The sequence below is a fragment of the Neophocaena asiaeorientalis genome, unplaced genomic scaffold (assembly GCF_003031525.2).
Source record: "Neophocaena asiaeorientalis asiaeorientalis breed wild unplaced genomic scaffold, Neophocaena_asiaeorientalis_V1.1 scaffold193, whole genome shotgun sequence".
Taxonomy (NCBI): Eukaryota; Metazoa; Chordata; class Mammalia; order Artiodactyla; family Phocoenidae; genus Neophocaena; species Neophocaena asiaeorientalis.
The window spans coordinates 1546-25254 of NW_020171757.1; the positions used below are offsets into that span (position 1 = coordinate 1546).

At 38.8% G+C, this 23709-nt stretch overlaps 1 protein-coding gene across 1 annotated transcript; it reads right to left on the minus strand.

The window, feature by feature from the left end:
- Nucleotides 1–64: 64 nt before the first annotated feature.
- FANCB (FA complementation group B) lies at nucleotides 65–16400 on the minus strand. The gene is made up of 8 exons (XM_024759155.1): nucleotides 15459–16400; nucleotides 12122–12274; nucleotides 10972–11058; nucleotides 5502–5630; nucleotides 2977–3140; nucleotides 2073–2509; nucleotides 1715–1952; nucleotides 65–1020 (listed from the first exon to the last, which is right to left on the minus strand). The coding sequence occupies exons 1-8, from the start codon at nucleotides 16389–16391 to the stop codon at nucleotides 606–608; spliced, it is 2556 nt and encodes an 851-aa protein (XP_024614923.1). The 5' UTR covers nucleotides 16392–16400; the 3' UTR covers nucleotides 65–605.
- Between the last annotated feature and the right edge of the window lie 7309 nt (nucleotides 16401–23709).

Below are 23709 nucleotides of genomic sequence, written 5' to 3' on the forward strand. Positions count from 1 at the left end.
CGGCATGTGGGATCTTCCCGGACCGGGGCACGAACCCGTGTCCCCTGCATCGGCAGTCAGACTCTCAACCACTGTGCCACCAGGGAAGACCTGAAGCTCATTTTTATATGCTAGGTTTTACTAAGCAGAGTATAATAAAAGGGCTACTTAGGGTTTTTTGAAGATTTAGAACAAAATATTGTTCCATCACCTGTGTCTTAAGTGGAAACACTAAGGCAGGATTTCTCCACCCCGGGCATTACTCACATTTGGGCTGGACCCTCCCTTGTCGGGGGCTGTGCTGTGCTGTGTAGGAAGTTTAGTGGCATCCCTCGCCTCAAGCCACTAGATCTGAATAGCACCCCTCTCTTGCCCTCCCCACCTGCCACTACTTTTGACAACCAAAAAATATCTCCAGACATAGCCAAACGCCCCTGGGAGGCAAAATGAGCCTAGGTGAGAAGTGCTGCTCTAAGGCATGCTATTTTGTGCATCTTCAAGATTCTACACTAAGCCTCAATCTTTACTTTTACAGAGAAGGCATATAATGTAAGATGAAAACAAGTAGGACCAAAACATTCTGGCAGGGGAAAATATTCTAAAATATAACCAAGCCGAGATTGTAATTATAAATCAGTCACTTTCTGGGCAGCAAGGTCTGATTTCAGCTGAACCTCAGCTAATTTCAAAGTCATTTCTCTGTAAAGGGCACCACTCACTTTTAGGTTCGTCCCCAGCTTTTGCTTCTTTTCTCTCTGAAGTTCTTTTCTGTAGGCATGGATGCTTTCCTCTATGTCTGATAAAGCAGCCACATCACCACTAGTCTTTTCTTTGCTTGCTTCACAACTCTGCACCAAGTTGCTTTCAACCTTAACTAAGGCAGAAGAAAAAGAACCAAGGATAACCAATTCCTTCTCCAAAGCTAATCCCAAATGACCAATTAGGAAATCCTCACTTCCTAATTTTAGATATTTGAAGAAACTGTTTATAGGGAGAACGCTGCTGAGATTATGAAGGCACTGGAACAAAACTGTTTGATTCCTGGAATAAAAAACCAAACACAATATTACACAACTTAGGACAGTGAAAAATGGTCACGTACAACATACTGTAGTAATCAATTAATATTCATTTCTAAACTCTTTAGTAATCATCAGAATCAATAATGCATTCATGTGGTCACTGACATAATTCAGACTGTAGCAATCAAATACGGTCAGCCCCGTGGTTGGTTGAATCGCAGATGTGGAACCCATGGGTATGGAGGGCGGACCATACTATGCCGTCCTCTAGGACTCGAGCATCCGTGGATTTTTGTGTCCACTGGGGTCCTGGAACCAATCCTCCATGGATACAGAGGAACAGCCGTATACATATCCTAAACCAACTCAGTTAGTATTAATCAGGTTGCTTCCTGATTAAAGTTCTTTCTCTGAGTAATAAGATCAAAATTATATTTTTAAAACTTCACTGTGGGGGAGTAGTAAGGGGAAATCTTAAAGTCATTATTAGGCCCTAATCAACCCCACCAAAAAGCCAAAAACAAACATAAAATCAAAACGGCTTCAGTTTCTAAATGAGACCACCTGTTCATTCATGTTGTACCAGGCGATGACCTGGACATGTCCCACAGTGGTATAGAACACTACCACGGGGATCCCTGTTGCACGCACGCGCGCGCGCACACACACACACACACACTTCCCTGGACCAATTCCAATTTGACGTGCATTACCTGGAATAGACTATTAAAATCCCTTCAAATGGTGTTCTTTGTTTCCAGTTGAAGAGTGTCCCATAGAAGCTTCCTGGCCTTTTGCAAAAGCAAATTTCTGGAAATTCTTTGATAACTTCACATTCCATGTGTTCTAAGAGCCATACCTTCATTGAAGTCAGAGCATAGCTGGGTGATATGATTTGAAAACAAGCTCTCTGCCAGGCCGCGAGAAGCGCAAAGAGATCTTCCATGTGTTCTATGGCAAAAACATGTCACAAGTGCTGTCATTAAACTCTGCCCATTATCACATAAAGGGAGTTCTTAAAATTTTCTGATTCTATTAGGTATATGATTAAAAAGGACCCACAAAAATTACCTATAGGTTTCTTCTTTGGAAATGTCAGTAGGTATTTTCCACTTGAAAGATCTTCTAGACTTAAAGCAATTCTGCCACACTGAACATAACGAGTTGCAGAATGGTTACCATTGTCTCTCTCTCTAATTTGTAGCAGCACAATGCAACAAAAATTACCGAATGCTAACAGTGGCGAAAGAGATGTTACAGCAGTAATCATCTGCACATACTCTTTCTCAGATGGTTGTACAAAAACAATGCTTTCCTGTTTCTCTTCCGCACTATCAACACTCAACTTGGTTTTTTTTACCTCTGATCCTATTTCATATGGCACTGAGCCTGGTACTGGGGAAGACTTCCTACTCAACTTGATCACCCTACTTTGACACTTAATGAGCAGAAAGCTGGAGTTAGGGGCTTGATCCATTGACAGCGATAAAGTCACATGATTCAGGGACCTGTAAAAAATACAGAGCTCTGTTTACTCTAAAAGCTCATTCTTTAAAATCAAACAGATGATTAAATGCCATACAAACAACAACCAAAAAGTTTTATTCTCTCCTTTCCTAGGAAACATCATTTCAAATGTAAAATATATCAGAATATTAAGTGTAAAAGCCAAACACATTTTTAAAGATTCTGTAATAGCACTTCTCTTGAAATAGGAAAGCAAAGACGTTATAAATATGCTGGACTTAAGGAAGTAATTTTTTTAGGAGAAAGGAAAGGTAAAGTAATGCCTGTATTTTATTTTTGAGGTAGATTTTTCTCCTTTCCTCTTAAACAAGAAAAAAAAACTACTAAGTTTTTAAAAGAGTCGATTTTGGTAATTATTTAGAATGAAATACCTCCATGCACTATATTTCTGTTGGACAGTGCTGTTGTAGAGCATCAAGATAATGTTATCATGTTAGAATTTACTTACACCTTCAAAGATGTGGTTTTCACTCCAACAACCAAGCTATCTTCTATTACACGATACCATATCTTCTCTACTAGCTGTTCTGAATCTTGAAAATTATCTGATAACTTTTCATCAAAGGTATAGACAGGATTTTCTTCTTCACCACAAAGAGTGGCAAGACATTCCTTATGGAAAAATGTTTAAATAACTGATTACAAAAAAAAAACAACAAAAAACCTGCCAAATGTATCAAAACTAAAAAAAAAATATAAACCAGCTTTTGGCTGGGCCTTATGGCTTACATATTTAAAAATAAATTATCATCAATAATATATTATAGATTATACATAATTCACTAAAATAAAACTTATAAAACATATAATTAACCATCTACTTGGATTAAGAAGCATGGCCTGACTGTAAACAGGGCTCTGGGTACCCAACACAGAGCCAGCAGGGATGTAAACCTAGAGTCCATTTTGAAAAATAATCTCACAATATGTGCTCAAGGCATGCTGAGAACAATCCAATCTTTATCTTAGCAGTGACTAACTCTAAACTGTAACTGGAAACTTTTGTATGAATAACAGTGATTAAACTATCTTAGGACAGCTGATCGATTATTGCTAAAATTTTCTTCTTTTATTTTTCCTTATTTAAAAAAAATTCTAGTATAATTGATGCCAAAATTTTCTTCTTAAAGACCAGGCCACTCACTTATTTCCGCACACATATGGATTTATAATAGAAATGGAAATAGGAGGAGGAGTAATGATAATAATAATACACAACACTTACTGAATGCTTGCTATATGTTAGGCACTGTTCTAAACGCCATTCATGCGTCAATTTGTTTAACCATCACAATAACTCTAGTACCCTAGGTCGGTAGTATTATTATCTACATTTTCCAGATAAGGAAACTTGAGGCACAGGGAGGTTAGGTACCTCGCCCCAGGTCACCCAGTTAGCAAGACTCAGAGCTGGAATCTGAACCAGAGGCAACTGCTTCCAGAGCCCATGTTGCACATTAACCACTACTCTATACTGCCCCTCTATGTGGTAATTACTGAAAAAAGATATGGGCACTTACATTACAGTGAACGAAACATGTTCCTAGGAATCTGACACTTCTGCCAGTAGCTGTGAGATTTGAGGCAGGCTATTCACCTGAAACTCGCAGAAATTTTTATTACCTGCCAGAATTGCTCTTAAAGTTAACAATGTAAAGGGCCCCAAACAGTGCCTTGTACGCAGTGGCTTCAATGCACTAATTTGTAACATTTCTTCCCCTTTTCTAACACCGGCAAAATCACCGGGGTCAAGTGGGGAAGGGAAATGGGAAGACTTTGAACAGTGACTTTCTACAAGGACTCGCATGAGGTTTCCCAGGAGATGAGAACAGTAATACAGAAATGCAAGATGATGTGCTTTTGTTTTTTACGTTAATGGAATCATATTTTGGGCCAAAATCATCATATGGCTAAGACCGAAATACAGACACAAGGCAAAGAGCATTACAAGAACAGTAAATCTTAAAGGGAGTCAAAGCAAGGCACTAAAGTGCCTTGAGGGAAGAAAATGCAACTTCAAGTGTATCTATGTCCAGCTTTTCTTGATTTATCTGTAACTCTGCTATGCTATCTTTCTCTGTAGGGAACGAATGTGCATAAATCCTATTTTTTATGAAGTCAAAGCAGTTTTTGCTCACTTTCTACATTACTATACTGGCACAAGTAACTGCAAGGTACCTGAAGAGGTTCTTACGATGGTCAACCACAAGGGAAACCAGAGTAAAATTATAAAAAGCAGATATGAGGACTAGAAGAGCATAGCAATTTAGGGACATTAAGTAGAGGAATAAATATCCTTAGAAATGAACCATGCAACAGACTAAAAGAATAATTATATTAATGATGAAATTATGTCACCATTAATACAAGGTAAAATAATACTCAGTATATTCTGTTTAAGAAGTCAGAAAACATATACAATTGCCCCTTGAACAAAAGGAGTTTGAACTGCGCAGGTCCACTTATATGTGGATTTTCTTCAATAGTAAATACTACAGTACTACTTGATCACCAGTTGCTTGAATCTGCAGATGGGGAACCAGGGATACAGATGGCCCACAGTAAAGTTACTTGTGGATTTTCACTGCGTGTAGGGTCGGCACCCCTGACCCCCATGTTGTTCAAGGGTTAACTGTAATTCACTTAGGAGTAATTTCTATTCAAACTATACAAATAAAACAGTTTAATATTTAAACCTTGTTTAAACAAAAGGACTTGTTCCCCGAGGTTCCTGATAACTGAGATTTTAATATCCTACAGAACAATTTGCAAATTGGTAAAATATTTGGCTTTTTAACCAAATAGTTTTCAATGTCATAAAAGCCCACCATTACATAATCCCTGCCACTCTGCTTCTTGATCCATTGTGCAGCATTTTCTAATATATTCCAATATTCTCATTTATAGAACTCTTCAATAGCTTATAGGTTTTCAATTCATAAAATGATAAAACGGTCACATGATCAAGTTTACCTCCTCTGCACTTGATGTACTATCATCTTTCCCTTGAAACAGGTTCATTAAAGCCTTGTAAGATTTTGAAATAATTTTTTCCTTAAGCAAGAGATGCTGCTGTAATTCCTGAACAGAAACCAAACCAACCTGTAGAGTATAAAGAAAAATCATTGCCAGAGACACAATAAATGAAACCGAACGTACCAATAATTCAGTAAGTATTTTCTCCAAATTTGCTTATTAATTCATTTTTCTACAAACAAGTAAAGAATACGTCTCAGAGCAAAACTATTTACAAAATTTGAGTCTCTAATTACAAAGGAAAATAAACACAGCAAATAATTATAATAGTTTACATATCAAATTGAGAGAATGCCAATGTATTTGCATCTGCTTCACTAGTGAGTTAAGTAATGAATCAATATGAATAAGTCCAATCAATATTACTAAAAAGCAAGGCCTACCAACACTCCTACTCCAACAAGAAAACTGTTTTGCTTGTTGAAATAATTTCTGCTTCAAAAAGCAAGACGTATCATTATGAACAGAAATGCTTACCTTTGATTTGATACTGCCTGAAATCCTCTGTTCATATGACCTTTATAGCAAAATTTTAAAGGTAACATGTAACTGTCACACGTTAATTGTTGTGCAAATAAACTCAATGCTCGGGTCCAGTCTTAACTATCAGGGGGTAAAAACTGGCTCTGAACTGGGCAAACAGCAAACCATTCCTTTTATTATACTAGATAAATAGATTTCAGCACTAAGGATGAAACATTCATGAAATATATTTTACTCCTGAAAATTTAAAAAGAGTTGCGTCACTGAACATTTAGAAGCTGCTTCATTTCAGATGGATATCTGAGACTGTTAAGTATTAATTCAGCTTTTAATATAACATGTTCTTCTAGACTGAAAAAAACAAGATGCAGCCTGTATTTGCCTTTCTTTTAAATTACATTTTAAGGCAGATAAATTCTTTTTCCTTTTATCAATGAATAGAAGTTGGAGAGTAAAGACTGAATTCTATCTTCCCTCGGTGCACAAAGCACGTAAAGTGTCTACCTAACGTTTTAAAACTTCATCTGTTAGCCTACCTCCGAGGGCTCCACGTCATTCACGTTCCATCATTCATTGGCCAAGTAACTCACGACTGTGAGGCCGTGAGATGTACCTGTCTGGGGTGGAGAGCCAAGTGTGAAGCTGCTGGAGGGGCAGAGAGTGGAAGAGAAGGCTACACAGGCAGAATGACAATGAGGGCACCCTCAGAAATTATCCGTGGTCTCTCTTCCCTACTCTCTTCAACATGACCCTCACTCCAGGAATAAATCGTGTGTCATTAGACTTCTTAAATATTCTATGTTGTCACAAGTTTTGTTAGAAAATTATGAAAATAAGCCCATGATAACAAATTTAAACAACATAAAAAGACATCTCACCTTCCCTTCCTAGACCCTCAATCCCATTTGCACAGCCAAAAGGTTGCTTACCTTTCCAGAACTTTTCCATGTATATGTTAAGGTATGCTTTCATTCTCCTCCCCATAAACAAGACCTACCCCAGACCAAACAGAGGAGCGCACTGCACTGCGTGACACTGAATCTTGCTTCCCTGTTCTTATTGTGATCTCTTTCATACGTGCAGAAGAGTTTGCAAGACAAAAAAGCAGTGCATAGACTAATGATGAAGTAGATACCCCTGGAACCACACCCAGGTCAAAAAAGCAGCACTTCAGGAGCAGCCCATGGGCCCTCTCCAATAGAGAACCTCTCTCTGCCAGAGGCAACACTACCCTGGCCTTTCAGGATAACTTCCTTGTTGGTCTTCATCATTTTACCATCATCATATGAACTCCTAAAGAATATGTTTAGTCTGTGTGTGTGTTCTGCTTCTGAACTTTTATAAGTGGAATCGTTCTGTATGTAATCGCTTTTCGAGTCATCTATTTTGTCGCTAGTAGCTGCAGCTCGTGCCTTTCACTGCTCTGTAGCATCCCATCGGCTCACTACACCAGTTCCCCTCTCCTTCCTCCCGCTGATGGACAGCTGGGTTATGCCCAGCTGTGGAGCATTACAAACAATGCTGCTGTGAACATTCCTGTACCTAGGCACAAGTGTCTCCAAGGTCCTGGCCTCTCCTTATCCCCTCCAACAAGTGGCTGGAAAATAAAATGCATAGGGGAAAGAACAGTGAGCCGAACTCTAGCTCTAGCTCTGCAAGCCACCTCACATTTCTGGCTCTCCATCTGCTTCCTTGTATGCAAAATGGCGGAGAGGTAGATTTGTTCATCTCTAAAAGGCCTTGCAGCGCTTAGAAATGTTTTGAGCCACATTGAGAGCTAGTGGTAGCATGTGGATACTTGAAACAACATGGACGCTCAGCTATCTCTCGTACGTCCCTGCCTTCCCTCTCTGTTTCTTTCAGATTTTCCTTCTTTGTCTCTGTTGATACCTTCTAGATAATTTTCTTAACAGTCTAGTTTGCTTATTTGCTCCACATCTCTGAGTCAACTGTTAAACTCATCTGTTTTTTTAAATTTCAATTTAATTTTAGTTTATAGAAATGGTTATTTTCTGTGAAAAATTAATCATGATGCCTTGTTTCTTCATGTGCTTAATTATTCTGTAGGTGGCTCATTTTCTTTCAAAAATTACTTGTGAGATTCAGAAGAGACCTAGGATAAATGTGTATTCCTAGAGAGGATTTTATGTTGTTTCTGCCAGGTGACTAGGGCACTCTTGCTTTATATTAAATACAAATGCTCCCAGGGCAATAGTAGCATCAGTGTTCTGCTTGCCTCCCTGGGTTCCAGCCTTTAGAGTTTGGCCTGCTAATTTATTCTTATATTTCCAGCTTTTTGATGCTTTTAAGAATATATTAAAAACATATTTCATCTATCATTTTAAGTTGTTTTTATCATCAGAGTTGATCCAAATAAATTAAATGACATATTACCAGAAGTGGAATTTCTAAAAGTCATGCTTTCATAAATTAAATTATTTTGGCATCATTTAACAATCCGTATAAAGAGGTACCTTAATCATTCTGACAGCTGCACACTATTCCATGGTTCGGTTATATCATATTTACCATACTCCTAATGATGGATATTTAGATTTTGATTGAACTTTATTACTACTACTTAAACGTTCCTGTAAAATCAGCTTTGCTTACATGTATAAGTATATGTTTAGAACAGATTTCTAGAAGTGAAACTGCAAGAGTAAAAAGATATGTGCAATTCACATTTTAATAGCTATAACAAGTTTCCTTCTGAGGAGGTTGGACCACTTTACATACTCAACAATACTGTTTTAGGGCTTCCCTGGTGGCGCAGTAGTTGAGAGTCCACCTGCCGATGCTAGGGGACACGGGTTCGTGCCCTGGTCCAGGAAGATCCCACATGCCATGATGCGGCTGGGCCCGTGAGCCATGGCCGCTGAGCCTGCGCGTCTGGAGCCTGTGCTCCGCAACAGGCGGAGAGGCCACAACAATGAGAGGCCCACGTACCGCAAAAAACCCCCCAAAACTCAATACTGTTTTAGAATAATGCCTATTTATATTAAGAAAATTAATCCTTTGTCAAATATGTTCCAATTTCTTTTTATATAATTTGCCTTTTTATTTATTTTACTTTGTTTGGAGCACAGAAGTTTTTAATGTAATCAACCTCTTTCTTTATGGTTCTATGTCCACTATGTTTTATTTATCTACTGTTTACATTCACATCTAATATGTGTTCACTAAGCATTTACTGAATTCACTTTAATATTAAAATACTTGCAAAAAAAACTTTTAAAGGGCCTGCAAAGCACAAATATTTACTATCTGGCCTTTCACCAAAAAACTTTGCCAGGGATAAAGGAAAAAGATAAATGACAACACAAAGAAATAGACAAATCAGAAAGGAGGGACAACTGGCCTGGCCTCCTCATTAGTGTCACTTTTTGCAAAACAGGGAGAAGGCATAATTCTAGATGAAAAGACCAATGAGACATATAATAATCAAGTGCAAGTGTACACTGATTGGATCCTGAAAAAAGCAGCCATATAAAAACATTTTTGTGGCAATTGAAGCCATTTGAATATGGACTGAATAGTAAATAAGATGAAGAGATTATTATACTAACTTTCTAAGCAAGTAATGGTATCGGGATTACATAGGAGAATGTCTTTATTTTTAGGAGATTCCTGCTAAAACACATAGGAGTGAAGTATTAGAAGATTTGTAACTTTCAAATGGTTCTGCAAAAACGTACAAATACATACACACACACACACACAAGCAGAAACAGATGAGGAAATGTGATTTTTTTATAAAGTAACAATAGTTGAATCTACATGGGGACTAGAGATAATCACTTTTATTCTATGAATTTTCTGTATATTGGAAAATTTTTATGAATGAAAGAAGGCAGGTTACATAAGAACAGGCATCTTATAATCACATTTCCATGTAAACTTGTATATATTCATTAAAAACATCAACAAGAATATGCAAGTCAAAGTGTTAAAATTGGTTATATCACAGTAGTGGAATCATAGGTAATTGTTAGTATCTCTTGAATATTTCTTGGCATAGTCTGAGTATTTTACAGGGAATGTGTGTTACCTTCATACATTTGGAAAAAAAATCAAAAACTTAGAGAGCTTTGTATGGAAAACTTGAAGGTAAACTGATCATGTTTAGAACATGTCATGATTCATCATATTTGCTGCTCCTTTAAAAGAGTTATGGTATGCTGATCCTAAAAACTAGGAAGAATGTGTTTTCAAAAGTCAGCCTCTATTTTACCTTATAAGGCTTATTAAATTTACATAATCTTACGACAAAAAGGAATCATGTTTAGATGACACATTTATAAGTAATGTCATAATAGCTTTTACAGAGGTACCAAAAAAGGAAATAGATCCTTTGAAATACAGGTTTCCCCACTACCCAAAAGTAGAGCATGCCTATGAAACCTTTTGAAAGCCATTATGAAATGATGTAAAGCAAAGAAGCAATTACCTTAGGACACATCTTGCTAAGGGATGCACAAAAAAAATGGGAGATAAAGCACGGGTGCTCACAGACACAGGTCAAAGCTATGGCAGCTGGATGCTGAGATGCCAAACTCAGTCCCCAGGAAGGAGCTTGGCGGGGTTACTCTCGCTTCTCGGGACGCGAGGTGTAACGGCTCATCACAAAACAAACGCTGAACGCTATTTTCGCTTTCGCCTTTTTTCATAAAAGCGAAAGTCCTCTTTGGATTTCTTTCGGTTAGCAAAAACAGGTGCTAACGCAGGTCTTTCGTAAAAGCAAAGTGGCATAAAGCAAAGTGGCATAAGGCGAACTTTCAAAAAGCAGAGGATACCTGTACCATATTTTTCCCTCCCAATCACTCAGTTTCTTATACTTTAAGGACCTTTCTTTCAGTGTTCTTTCCTTCATTTAGAACAGCACTAATCCAAAAAAGCAAAAGGAGAAAGCAAAGACACTAACTTTCAATCTTCTTTCCAGAGGTGGAACCACCAAATAATTCTCTTTGCCGTCAAATAACTCATCTTCATTGTAATCCAATGATTCACTCTAATAAACAAAACAATACACTAAAACTGAAATTTTGAAATAAACTGAAAATTCTTAAGATTAACAAAATACAATTAAAGTTTATCCAAAAGGCAGTGTGCCACAATACACATTGTTATATAAAAGACAAGATACATATTTTCCCCCTCATCTTCTCATAACTAGAGAAAAAATTATTATTTCCACTATTACCACCCACCTAACATTTGTATACTGCTTCAAAAAGTATCAGCTTGGGCTTCCCTGGTGGTGCAGTGGTTGACAGTCCGCCTGCCGATGCAGGCGACACGGGTTCGTGCCCCGGTCGGGGAAGAGCCCACATGCCGCGGAGCGGCTGGGCCCGTGAGCCATGGCCGCTGAGCCTGCGCGTCCGGAGCCTGTGCTCCGCAACGGGAGAGGCCACAGCAGTGAGAGGCCCGTGTACCGCAAAAAAAAAAAAAAGTATCAGCTTACTAGGCTTTTATAAAATCCCATAACTAGAGAAAATACCAATTATCCTCATTTTACTAATGGAAAAAGAAAACAGAAAAAAAAAAAACCCTGAGGCTCAGAGATGTTTTATATAGATCTGAAACTTCCAGAGTATTATTTTCCTTATGCTCAAAATCTTAAGATATTATGAACTGTTACTTCTTTTAGTAAAGTAGTTTCGCTTTATTTTGTTCCTTAATTAATCCAATATTATCTTGTTTATTGGTATAAAATGTGCTTTTCAGAAGCAACGATAAAGTTAATTTACAGTATTATTGTCACTTGAGTGAATACCAGATACACTATATTCCAAATTTATAACAAAAACACCTACACTAATATGTATAAAATAGATAACTAATAAGAACCTGCTGTATAAAAATAAATATTTTTAAAAAGTCAATTTGTATAACATCTGTTGAAAGAAGAGTTAATGTACTATTTAAAAGATTCAATGTATGTAGTTTTAAAGTTCTAAAAGCTTACTTTAAGTATGAAATCAAAAATATTTAAAGGGTAAGTCAAAAGCTTTAAAGAGCTCAAATTTTCTAAAGTGTTCTTAAGTAATGCATAAAAAGTAAACAGAACTTACTGAATAGTTTAAGTTGTCCAGGTCTGTTATTTTAAAGGAACTGAGGCAATCTGAATTCAAGGGGTCCTTAAAAAGTAGCAGTACTTGTTCAGTTCCAGTTCCAAGAAAGTCATCTATCAGTACTGAGCTAACTTTCTCCCACTTAGCAGCAACCTGAAAGAGAGTGTTAAAGAAGGAATAGAGAAGAAAAAAATCAGATGTGAAGTAAGCTAAATCCTTTTGTTGCACGTAGCTCTAATTTGTCATCTTCAATCTTACAAACAAGCCATGAAAATGGTAGGGTAAACACTAAAAACTAAACTAAAATAAAGATATTGGGAGATGAGAAGACATAAGGAGTCATCAATTTATAAATAGCAAGGTACTGACATTTCTTTATCAACATTTGTCCAGGGACTGTCACGTTCCTGATTTCTATATTAAAAGTTTATAATTTATAAATTCTAACACTTCTCATGACTAACTCTAGTGAAGATTCTTTCTCTAACCGGTTAATTTAAGGATGACCCTCACTCCCATAAGCCTTAGTGGATATGTATTTATGATCAAACCAATTAAACAAGGAATTCAGTGGCATTAGGTAACTAGACGGTACTAGCAAACACTTTAAGAGCTCTCAAAGCAGAATAACGTTTAAGAGTCCATATGAAATTAATTAATACCCTAAACTCTGGTAGGACAAAACAGTCATTATGAGGGGCACAGAAGGGGAGGGATCCTAATAGTAGGGCACCTAGAATCATCCTAGCCTAATGAAATGATTTCTTAGGTTTATACAAGAACGTGACACCCCAAGTTTAAAACAGAAGACAACTTCTTAAAGATCCATAAAGCTGAAAGCTTCCAGATTGGTTCCCTAGAAAACTAACACCATGGGGATCAGAAATCCCTTCTCCCTCAGGCAGAAAAGCTGAAACTCCCACTTAGAATCCCGCATGGATACATCATCCTCTAGGTGGAGGGTAGCCTGCATTACAGCAAGAACATAAGACTCTCAATCTATATAATGAAATATCAATCTTTCCCCTATAAGGTTAATTCCAAAGCAGTGATTTTTCACTCATGCAGGGAGAAAGCTGTAAACTCATATACTCCCTTCCTCCCACTGCCCCACCATGAATAGCATGGACTATAATGAACCATGTGAAGAGACACTGGTAATAAGAATGTGCTCAGCACGCAAACACCATAGAGCTGTGCACGCATGCATGCACACACAAGCCTGCAATCTCTAGCTCTAGAATAGCGTCATCCAAAAGAAATATACGTGAGCCACAAATGCAAGGCACATATATAACTTTAAATTTTCCAGTAGCCAATAAAAGAAAGTTCTCTAGTAGCAGTAAAAAGGTGAAACTTATTTTATTTAATCTATCTAAAATATTATTTCAATTCAATATAATCAATAAAAATTATTAAAGAGATATTTTATTTCCATTTTTTACGAAGCCTTTGAAATCTGGTGTGTATTTGACATGGACAGCACGTTCTAATTCACACCAGCCACATTTCAAATGTTGAATCGCCACCTGCGGCTAGTGGCTACCGTATAAGACATCGCACCTCTAGAACATATTAGCCTCTTTCTATCTACAACACACCACAATCTGTTTCACATATACCTGACAATGATCTCAATTTTGAAATGCCTGCTACATAGATACTTGTCAAAACTTGCAGAGACAATTTCTTAGTTGTGGCACGTGGTATCTTTAGTTGCAGCATGCGGGATCTAGTTCCCTGACCAGGGATCCAACCCGGGCCCCCCCGCATTGGGAGCACGGAGTCTTACCCACTGGACCACCAGGGAAGTCCTGTGATAGAAAATTTAATTGAGCTTCTAATTAAATGGACAGGGCACATCAAGTAAGGCAGTATCTGCTTTTTTTCCCAAAGCAGCACAGGAACTTAAAAGATTGTATAATGTATTAGAAAAACTACTTTGGAAGATCTTAAACTATAAACACTTCATATCACATAAATGAATGTGCTGATAAACATCTTAAGCCAGGAGGACGCAATGTTAACAAAACACCAGCATCAGAGAAATATTATCGGAGACGCACAGTTACAATCCTCCAACTTCCTTTTCATTTTCTGCACCTTTTTACTTGTTATTGAATGCTCAAATACCAGTGAGTATTTTAAAGCAATTTCCCAACCTTACATTAAAAGACATGACTACATATAGATAAAATGTGAATGCTTGCTCAAAGGACAACTCTGAGTTTCAAAATGTAACATAATGAAATTCTCTAAGCAACGGTTTTTAGAAAAATTAACCCATCATTTTTCTCTGGAGAACAATTATTTGTCTCTAAAGGGACAATGATAGATTTCAAGGAATTCCTCTAGATTTCATTTTAAGTTTAAAATGATAATGACCAACTTTTAAAAAGCTCAAAAACTGGGCTTCCCTGGTGACGCAGTGGTTGGGAGTCCGCCTGCCGATGCAGGGGACACGGGTTCGTGCCCCGGTCCGGGAAGATCCCACATGCCGTGGAGTGGCTGGGGCCGTGAGCCATCGCCGCTGAGCCTGCGCGTCCGGAGCCTGTGCTCCGCAACGGGAGAGGCCACAACAGTGAGAGTCCGGCGTACCGCAAAAAAAAAAAAATAAATAAAAATAAAAAAAGCTCAACAACTGATTTGAGTTTTCTAGAAAGGTTAATGATCTTGTTCTAAGTAAAAATACAAAGCCAATTATTACCAACTCATGAAAATTTAAAAGTTATAGTAAAAGACAAATAAATAGATAATTGTTGTTATGTATTTATGTATTCCCCAAAACTCAAGGGTTTTATGACTCAAAATCGCAAGGCAAAATCCTTATCAAGTAATATTCAGATAATTTTAAGAAAAAGGACTGATGTAACATATATGATTTTCTTTTTAGTGCAGCACTAAAAATTGATTTGGATAATCAGACTCCAGGATGAACCCTATGAAGCACAGGGATGCTTAGTAGGTCTAAGACTGTGCCAACTGAATGATTAAAAGTACCATACCTGGGGCTTCCCTGGTGACGCAGTGGTTGAGAATCTGCCTGCTAATGCAGGTAACACGGGTTCGAGCCCTGGTCTGGGAGGATCCCACATGCCGCAGAGCAACTAGGCCCGTGAGCCACAACTACTGAGCCTGCGCGTCTGGAGCCTGTGCTCCGCAACAAGAGAGGCCGCGATAGTGAGAGGCCCGCGCACCGCGATGAAGAGTGGCCCCCGCTTGCCACAACTAGAGAAAGCCCTCGCACAGAAACGAAGACCCAACACAGCAAAAATAAATAAATTAATTAATAAACTCCTACCCCCAACATCTTCTTTAAAAAAAAAAGGTACCATACCTGAAAGTTCTTTTCCCAAACAGCACAAGCATCACTGGCCCTAAAGGATATGACGAAAAGGAGGTCTCCTCCACCTGAATCCATAAGTTGAACTGCACAAGGATCTCCAAACGGAAGCTGGCACACACTTTTAGGAGTCCCATTTTGGAATGAAATCAGCTGATTCTTTTGAGTAAGAGCAATCAGCGACATTCTTAACCGGTTGTTGACAATCTCAGTTGCACAGACATGCACACATGTTATCACACTGGTATAAACAGGAGGGATAATGTATGTATCACTTATTACTTCTTCCCTTTCGAGCGAGTATACACAAAATTGAGTATTCCAAGTTGCATAGTCTGATTTTGAAGGCTGTGGGGTACATCCTTCCTCAGATAAGTTACATCTCTTTCGTCCTAACAAAACCATACCTACATTTTCAATCTCCCCTGCCCACTCAATAGAGGAAAACTTAATGGACATAGTAACAACTTTGCCAGTTTGGGAAGAGATATAAAAGAATGTTTGGACATGTCTCCATAAAACTAAAGGGCCATTAAGGATCCTTATGCTGTCCTTCAACTCACAGTGTAGGCTAAAACTCAAACGCTTTTCAAATTTATTGGTACTGTGAAGAAATAGTAGAAAATATCTGAAAACGTTACTCTTTTTAATGCACTGTATCATAATATAAGGCAGATTAATTCCAGTTCTGAAATCTGAAACACAGTTGCAACCTATAATTCTTAAATGAGAGTATTCTTCTTTTATCCTGAAGAATCCAGTGGATTTCTGAACAAATACTCCTGTTCCTCTGTCAAATACCATTCTTCTGACATGTAACACAGTTGTTTTTGTAGGCCCTTCATCTACAAAATTTCCTTTAGACAAACGAAAAACAAGGACTTCTCCATTATAACAGAAGAGCCTTTCTTGTTCATTAGATGACATTGCTTGTTTGCTAGTAAAGCCACAGTATCAAGTCCAATTTTCAAATGTAAATCGATTCCAGTTGATGCTTCTAAACCTAAAAATGAAATGAGGGAAACTGCCATCCAGTAGGCAGAGCTGAAAAGAAAACGCATGTTTTTGTTAGAGAACCATCACATAGGTAACTATAAACTTTGACATTTTAAAGCTTTTTATGCTATTTTAACAATGTCATGCTTATCAAAAAACTGTATCCCAAATATTATTTCTGTACAGCCGTTAAAAAACACAGTTTGCAAAGAATGCAAATAACCACACCACAAAAGATAACCGAATGTGTTAACAGCATCTATTAAAAGGTGTGGGGGCTCTATTATAAGGAACTGCACACATTCTCTCTGGCTCAGGGAATTTCTTAAGGGTTCTACTTCTGTCTCTCAAACCTACCAACCTAATCTGGTTTCTCCCTGTCGGCCTTAGTCCCTCTACAATGACAACTCAGTCAGTCAAGGATTCAAATTAGAGCACTCCCACAGCCCAGGCGCTAGGGTTCCTGCTTCCCTGAGAAAGGAGTTCAAACGGACTCGATGGCCAAAATGAAAGCCCAGAAAGAAAAACAGGAGATGCTGTAATATGGCTTTAAAAAATCTCCGTAAGCGTAACAGAAATAAATCTTAAATCTTACTTTGCAAAAACAGCGCAGTTTTACACCCTAAGGAAGTCACTATCCTCATTCAAAGTAGAAGAAAATAGAGATTATAGAGGATCTATAAAATAGAGGATCCTCTATAAAACAGAGGATCAAAATAGAGTATCATTATTATAATGAACACAAGAATTAAATAATAGCTATCAATTATTCACGCTTATTATATGCCAGGTACAATACATGCATTATTTCACTTAAAGCTCACAACTACTCTTTTAAAGTAAGTATTCTTATTATCCCATCTTATAAACAAGAAAACCGTAGTCTAACAAAGGTCAGAAAATTCTTCCAAGCTTACAAAGCTAATCAGCAATGGCACTAGATTTGGAAGAGGGGCCCAATGCCTCCTGAACCTACACTTTTAACCACTACACTGTCCTGGCACACATTCCCTTACTCTGAACACTGGTTATAAGAAAGGCAACTTGAGAGAATCAGTAAAGTAGAATACCTAACAAAGGAACACCCCCTCCACTGAACACATGTAAGAAAACATGTAAGAAAAAGATGTTGATGTCTCTTTATCCAGTGGCTATATATGCTGAGTCACTCCTGTAACAGTTACCAAATGCTTAGCATATGCTAAGAACCGTGCACCTTCAGAACACCCTCTGAATGTTGGGCCTGCCTTTTACTAGATGTGTGATCTATGGCAAGTTTCTTAACCCCTTTGTGCCTCACATCCACATCTATGTAACGGGGTGTAGTAACAGTATCTACCCCACAAGGTGCTGGAATTAGCTAATATAACTCACTTGAAATAGAAGCTGGCACATAGAAAGTGCTAATAAAGGCTAGCTACTATCATTCTCATCATCATGGCTGGCTCTGGTTCATACAGTACCTAATCTTAGAAACATCAGAATAGTTGCATACTTAATGGTCTGTGAATGCTGAAATGTCTCCCGTCACTCACTATAAGTAACTCTAACTCATACTCTCTCTTTTCTCTTATTTGTGGATCACTTACACCAGGAAAATAAAGTACTTTAGAAATAAATGAAAACTAGGTCACGTACAAGGAAGTAATATTGTTTTCCTCTTTCAAATGAGAAGCAAACTCCAAAGGCTTAGGTTTTGTTCTTTTAATATAAAAATCTACCAATAGTCCAATTAGAAAAAATATCACTGAACCATTAATCTATAAATTTAACTTAATATAGCCTGCATTTTATTGAAATGACTTGATTTAGAGGGAATTCTACTTAAAAGCAGACTAGATTAGTCAGCATCTACATTCGAATTGGAGATGCTGCACCTTATTGTCTAACTTCCAAATACATGTGGTTTTAAAATATGCTCACAGCAACTAAGCCCATGTACCACAACTACTGAGCCTGCACTCTAGAGCCCACGTGCTGCGACTACTGAAGCCCACACACCTAGAGCCCGTGCTCCGCAGCAAGAGAAGCCACCACAATGAGAAGCCGGCGCACTGCAACAAAGCATAGCCCCAGCTTGCCGCAACCAGAGAAAGCCCGTGCGCAGCAACGAAGACCCAACACAGCCAAAAAAATAAAATAAAATATGCTCACAAATTTCTTTGAAATTCCTTCCATCAAGAAGGAATCTCCTCCCCTTGAGTGAGGCCTGGTCATTATGACTCACTTCAAGCCAACAGAATACAGCAGAAGACTGGGTGACAGAGCATGGTGGTTTCCTCAGTGACCTGTTCCTTGGCTCACTTGCACTGGGGAAAGCCACCTGCCGTATCATTAAGACACTCGGGCAGCCCCGCGGAGATGCACACATGGCAAGGAACTGTGGCTTCCTGCCAACAGCCAGCAAGGGACTGAGGCCTTTTGCCAAGAGCCATGTGAGTGAGCCTTCCAGGGATCCCATCTCCAGCTCCAGTCAAGCTTTCCTGAGCAGACCCACCCTGGCTAAGCGGCTCCCAAATTCCTGGTCCTCAGAAATTTTAAGTTAATAAATGTTTGTTGTTTTATGCTGCTCAATTTGGGAGTAATTTGTTATGCAGCAACAGATAAATACATTCCTCTATGGCATTTGGGGTTTTTTTCCAAATCAAATTGATGATATTGCTTTTGAGAATTTCAAGAAGTATTAGTGAAGTAACTGGAGATACTAGATCATAATACAAACTAGCAGAAGCCAGTTTCCTGGCTTGTTGTTAAGCAATTCATGCGAAGATCTGGGACAACAGGTACCCCAGAGTAGTTTCAGCTTCATCAGTAAAGAAGATACATAGGGTAACCAAAGGTGTGGCTTTTAATTATGAAACTACATTTTACTTGAAAGGAAATACACATATTGGTTATATTACATCAAAATGTATGACTACTAATTTATTTCAAATTTCCCACAGACATCTCAGACCTCTTAGAAGACTTCTAAGAAAGTTTCCTTTTTTAGCACTAAATGATATATTCTTTTTTAGCATTATATATTATAAATATAAATTATATATTCTGAGGTAAAGATCTAAAAACACTCATTGTCTTTTACTACCTACTCACTTCAAAAGGTGTTCAGATTTCTTACTACTAAAAACAACCAAAAATACCTTCTGTCCAGGAAAGGATTTTGTTATTTTAATATTAAATGTCACAACTAATGTGTCATCAACACAATGCTCTTGTTCACCAACACCCAAGTGTGACAGGAGTAAGGAGGATCACTAAGTAAAAGGTCACAGAACCATCCCCTTCAAAAATCTTTGGAGTATGTATTGTTGCACCTTCATAAAGAAATGAGTTAGGAAAATCAGGCCCCTTACATTCTATTCTTTTAATGCTATCACCAAGTTCCTTAACTTAGAAACTTCTTTCTTCCAATTCTCTGATCCAACTGCCACTATGATGATTCAGGCTTTCATCTCTCATTTAGGTTGCGATAAAAGCCCTTTAATCAGTCTTCCTTAATCTAGTCTCTCTCCCCTGCAATATATCCATTCATTTATCCTACCTCAGTTATTGTTCTAAAACACAAACTTGACTGGGTAACTGTCCCCTAATTTAAAAGCTTTGCACGCACTTACCGCCACTCCTCCGCATCCCCCAGATCTACGATCTATGATCCCTAAACTACTACCTGGAAAGACAGATGCGAAACAGTATACTGAACGTATGAATGACATAGAGATAAAAGGGTGCAAGCCACTGCTAAATTATAATCCTATTATCCTATTATAATCCTAACCCAACATGCTTTTAGCATGAGCTCTAGGCAAAAAGCAAACTTCTTCTCATGGACTTAGACTCAAATAGATTTAAAAAACATAACTGTTACATAAAAGGTCATTATTTTTTTACTTTTAAATACTACTGCAAAAACATGCACATTTTTAAGGTAAGTTATTCTAAATGGACCATCTTCAGGGTTAAAAATTAGAAACTATAATATATTTATAAAGATAAATTTTTTCCTCAAACTTTCTGTTATCTCAAGGCTTACTGAATTCACATATCTGTGAATACCTGTTTTACTTTATACTATGCAACATCTTTTTTAAAAGTAAAAGTTCTGAGTATATGTACATAAGACAAACCTTTAAGGCTATGGAATAAGTGGTAATGTTCTTTTTTCAGATAGAAATAATCTGGAAACAAACCCAGGTTCAATTTAGAGGTTCTTAAACCAATATAAACAAGCCTTGATTAATCAAATCAGGACACCAGGCTTAGTATTCCAGCCTATTAGTCACTTGACTTTTTACTTGGTACTCTTATAACAGTGGCTGCAGAATAAAACAGGTAACTCAAACCAGTTAAGTTTTACCTCCTGTTTCAGCTCTGGAGGAGGGTGGCGGAGGGAAGGAGGGAGGGGAGATTTGGATGCAGATTATTTGTAAAATACTAGGTAGTTAATTTGAGCTTTCCTGTTCTGTATTACCACACATCAAAGTTGACTGTATATATTTCACATACAAAATGGCAACAGATGTGTGAGTATACTAGAAAAACAATACATGCTAACCTAAATATAGTAGATGGGCAACGAATTATCACCCTTCTCTCCCAGCCTCCCACCAAATAAACAATGCTCCCGTTCAATGCTAATAATAACATTTGGCATTACAAATTTCAGAACTCTTAAATAAACTACAAGTCTGGTTCAGGAAGATCCTAAAAGACACTATATTATCTGCAGGTGAAAGCTATAAAATTCTTAAGAAACCAATCGATAGATTGCGACCAATGGAAAGTGTCTTTGGAATTCTACCCTTGGAAAAAAGATAGAATTAAGACTCCCAACTAAAAACTTCACCTAATAATATTAAACATAAACTTATGAGCATAATACCCATAGATATCATTTTTCCAACATATAGGACATTGTTTACCTAAGTAAATTAACTTGGCTACAGAATGGGTCCACTGTTAAAACTTTTTCTACCTATATACCTAGGTCATTTGTTGGGGCTTGCCCAGAATCAGTCTCCCCTTTCCCTTGCCCAACAACACTTAGTGTACCTGAAATGTAGATGAATGTGGGGAGATGGTGGTCCACTAAGAGAATCAGGAAAGATTAAATTAAAGGTTCTTGATACCATACTAAGGAATTCTAGCTTTCTCTAAGCAGTGATAAATCACTGAAAGATTTCAAAAATAGAAATCACAGGGGCTTCCCTGGTGGCGCAGTGGTTGGGAGTCCGCCTGCCGATGCAGGGGACACGGGTTCTTGCCCCGGTCCAGGGGGATCCCACATGCCGTAGAGTGGCTGGGCCCGTGAGCCATGGCCGCTGAGCCTGCGCGTCTGGAGCCTGTGCTCCGCAACGGGAGAGGCCACAACAGTGAGATGCCACAACTGTGAGAGGCCCGCGTACCGCAAAAAAAAAAAAAAAAAAATCACAGGATTGTACTTCTGAATAATAAAGATCCTGGTGACAGTGTTGAAGATGGGGGAGTGAATTGAGATGGGAGGAGGAGCCATCAGTTAGGAAATCATTACAAGTACTTAATTAAAGGGAGACTTTGGGAGGCAATTTGGCAGTAAACAGAAATGCATATACCCAGCAATTTCATTTCTAGATATGAACCCAGAGAAATAATCCTACATAATAATGCACAAAGACATTGCTCTAGAATGTTCACTTTGCCGTTATTTGCAATTTTTTTTTGAAAAGCAAGAACTTCAATGACCACCAATAGGGGAATGAATACAGATGGAATATCATACTACAGTTAAAAGGAATGAATTAGATGTGTATCCTTGGGGCTAGACTTCAAAAGTCAAATGAAAAAAATTAAGTTGAAGAAAAATGTATACTGTAGTACATTATGTATCAAAATCAAAACACATAAAACAGCATGATATATTTTGTTTACCTGCAATGGCTGTATTCCCTGACTGCTCTCTCTATGCCAGGCACTGTTCTAAGCACTTCGGACTAATTCATTCCTCATGACGTCCTTATGCTGTAGGCAGTATTATCCCATTCTACAGATGGAGAAACTGAGGCATGGAGTTTAAGGCCTACAGATAGGAAGTGATAGAGCCAGGATTCTAACCTAGGCAGCCTGGTCCAAAGCAAAAAAAGCAAAGGTGCAAAGATTCATGCCAAATCCCAATGACTACTGATTTTGGAGAAGAGGAATATCTGAGTAGGGGAGTGGAGCTAGAGAGAGGCTTTAGCCATATCTGAAATACTATTTCAAGGGCGTATTCAAATACTTTTTAAACAATGTTCATTTTTCCCCCATTAAAAAAAAGTGAACATATAAACAAAGTTTGGGGCAAAAGAGTGTCCATCGTGGCTGACTATGGCTGGTGGGAATATGGGGACCGTTCTTACAACTTCTTGGTAGTCTTCTGTTGCGAAAACCAAAAATGTCTCCAGACATGGTCAAATGTCCCCCGGGGGGGCAAAATTGCCCCGGCTGAGCACTACCTTAATTAATAAACCGTAAGACACTTTACATCTTTTAACTCTATATACCTGTTTTAAAGATGTCAAAGATATATTCCCTGTTAAGTATTTCACCCTCCAAGTGAGAAAGATGCTGCAGAGGTGAAGAAAGTGTCAAGCGAAATAATCCCCGAATAGAGTAACCACTTGGAATAATCTAGTTATCCTTCCAGAGAAGTGTGGGCACAGGCCCCGGGTAGCCCACTTCCTTCGCGCTCTTCCGCAATAAAGGGACTAGGGGAGCAAAACCCTGCGCCGCCGCCACCCCCTCGGCGAAGGCTGGGTCAGGGAACACGCCGCCGGCCCTACCTCAGCGTGTGAGGCTCCAGCACACCGTAGCCGCCACGTCCCCAACGTCGCAAAACCGCTCAGCGCCAGGAGGCTCCAAACCTCCCGCCCGCGCGCTGCATCTTGGGAGGCCCAGGCCGGAGGCTGCGTCCAGCGCAAAGAAGGCGGAGCCTGCCTAGCGGCCAGAACCGGGTTGCCAAGGGAGGCTGAGGAGGCGAGGCCTCCGGGGAATGTTGTGAAAGCGAAGAGCAGGAGGAGCTAGCCAGGGCTGAGCTTGAAGAGGGAAGCGCCCGCTATCCGCCGGTTGGCGGGGGCGGGTCCGCAGTGCAGGAGACGTCGGGGGGCGGGGCCCGAACAAGAAGTGAATGGGAAGCCAGGTTGAGGGCCTGGTCCCGCCTCCATTCCCAGGCGGCCGCACCGGATTGGGCGGCGCGGCGGCGCTGCTGCCCGCCTTCCGTTGTCACGCGACCGCC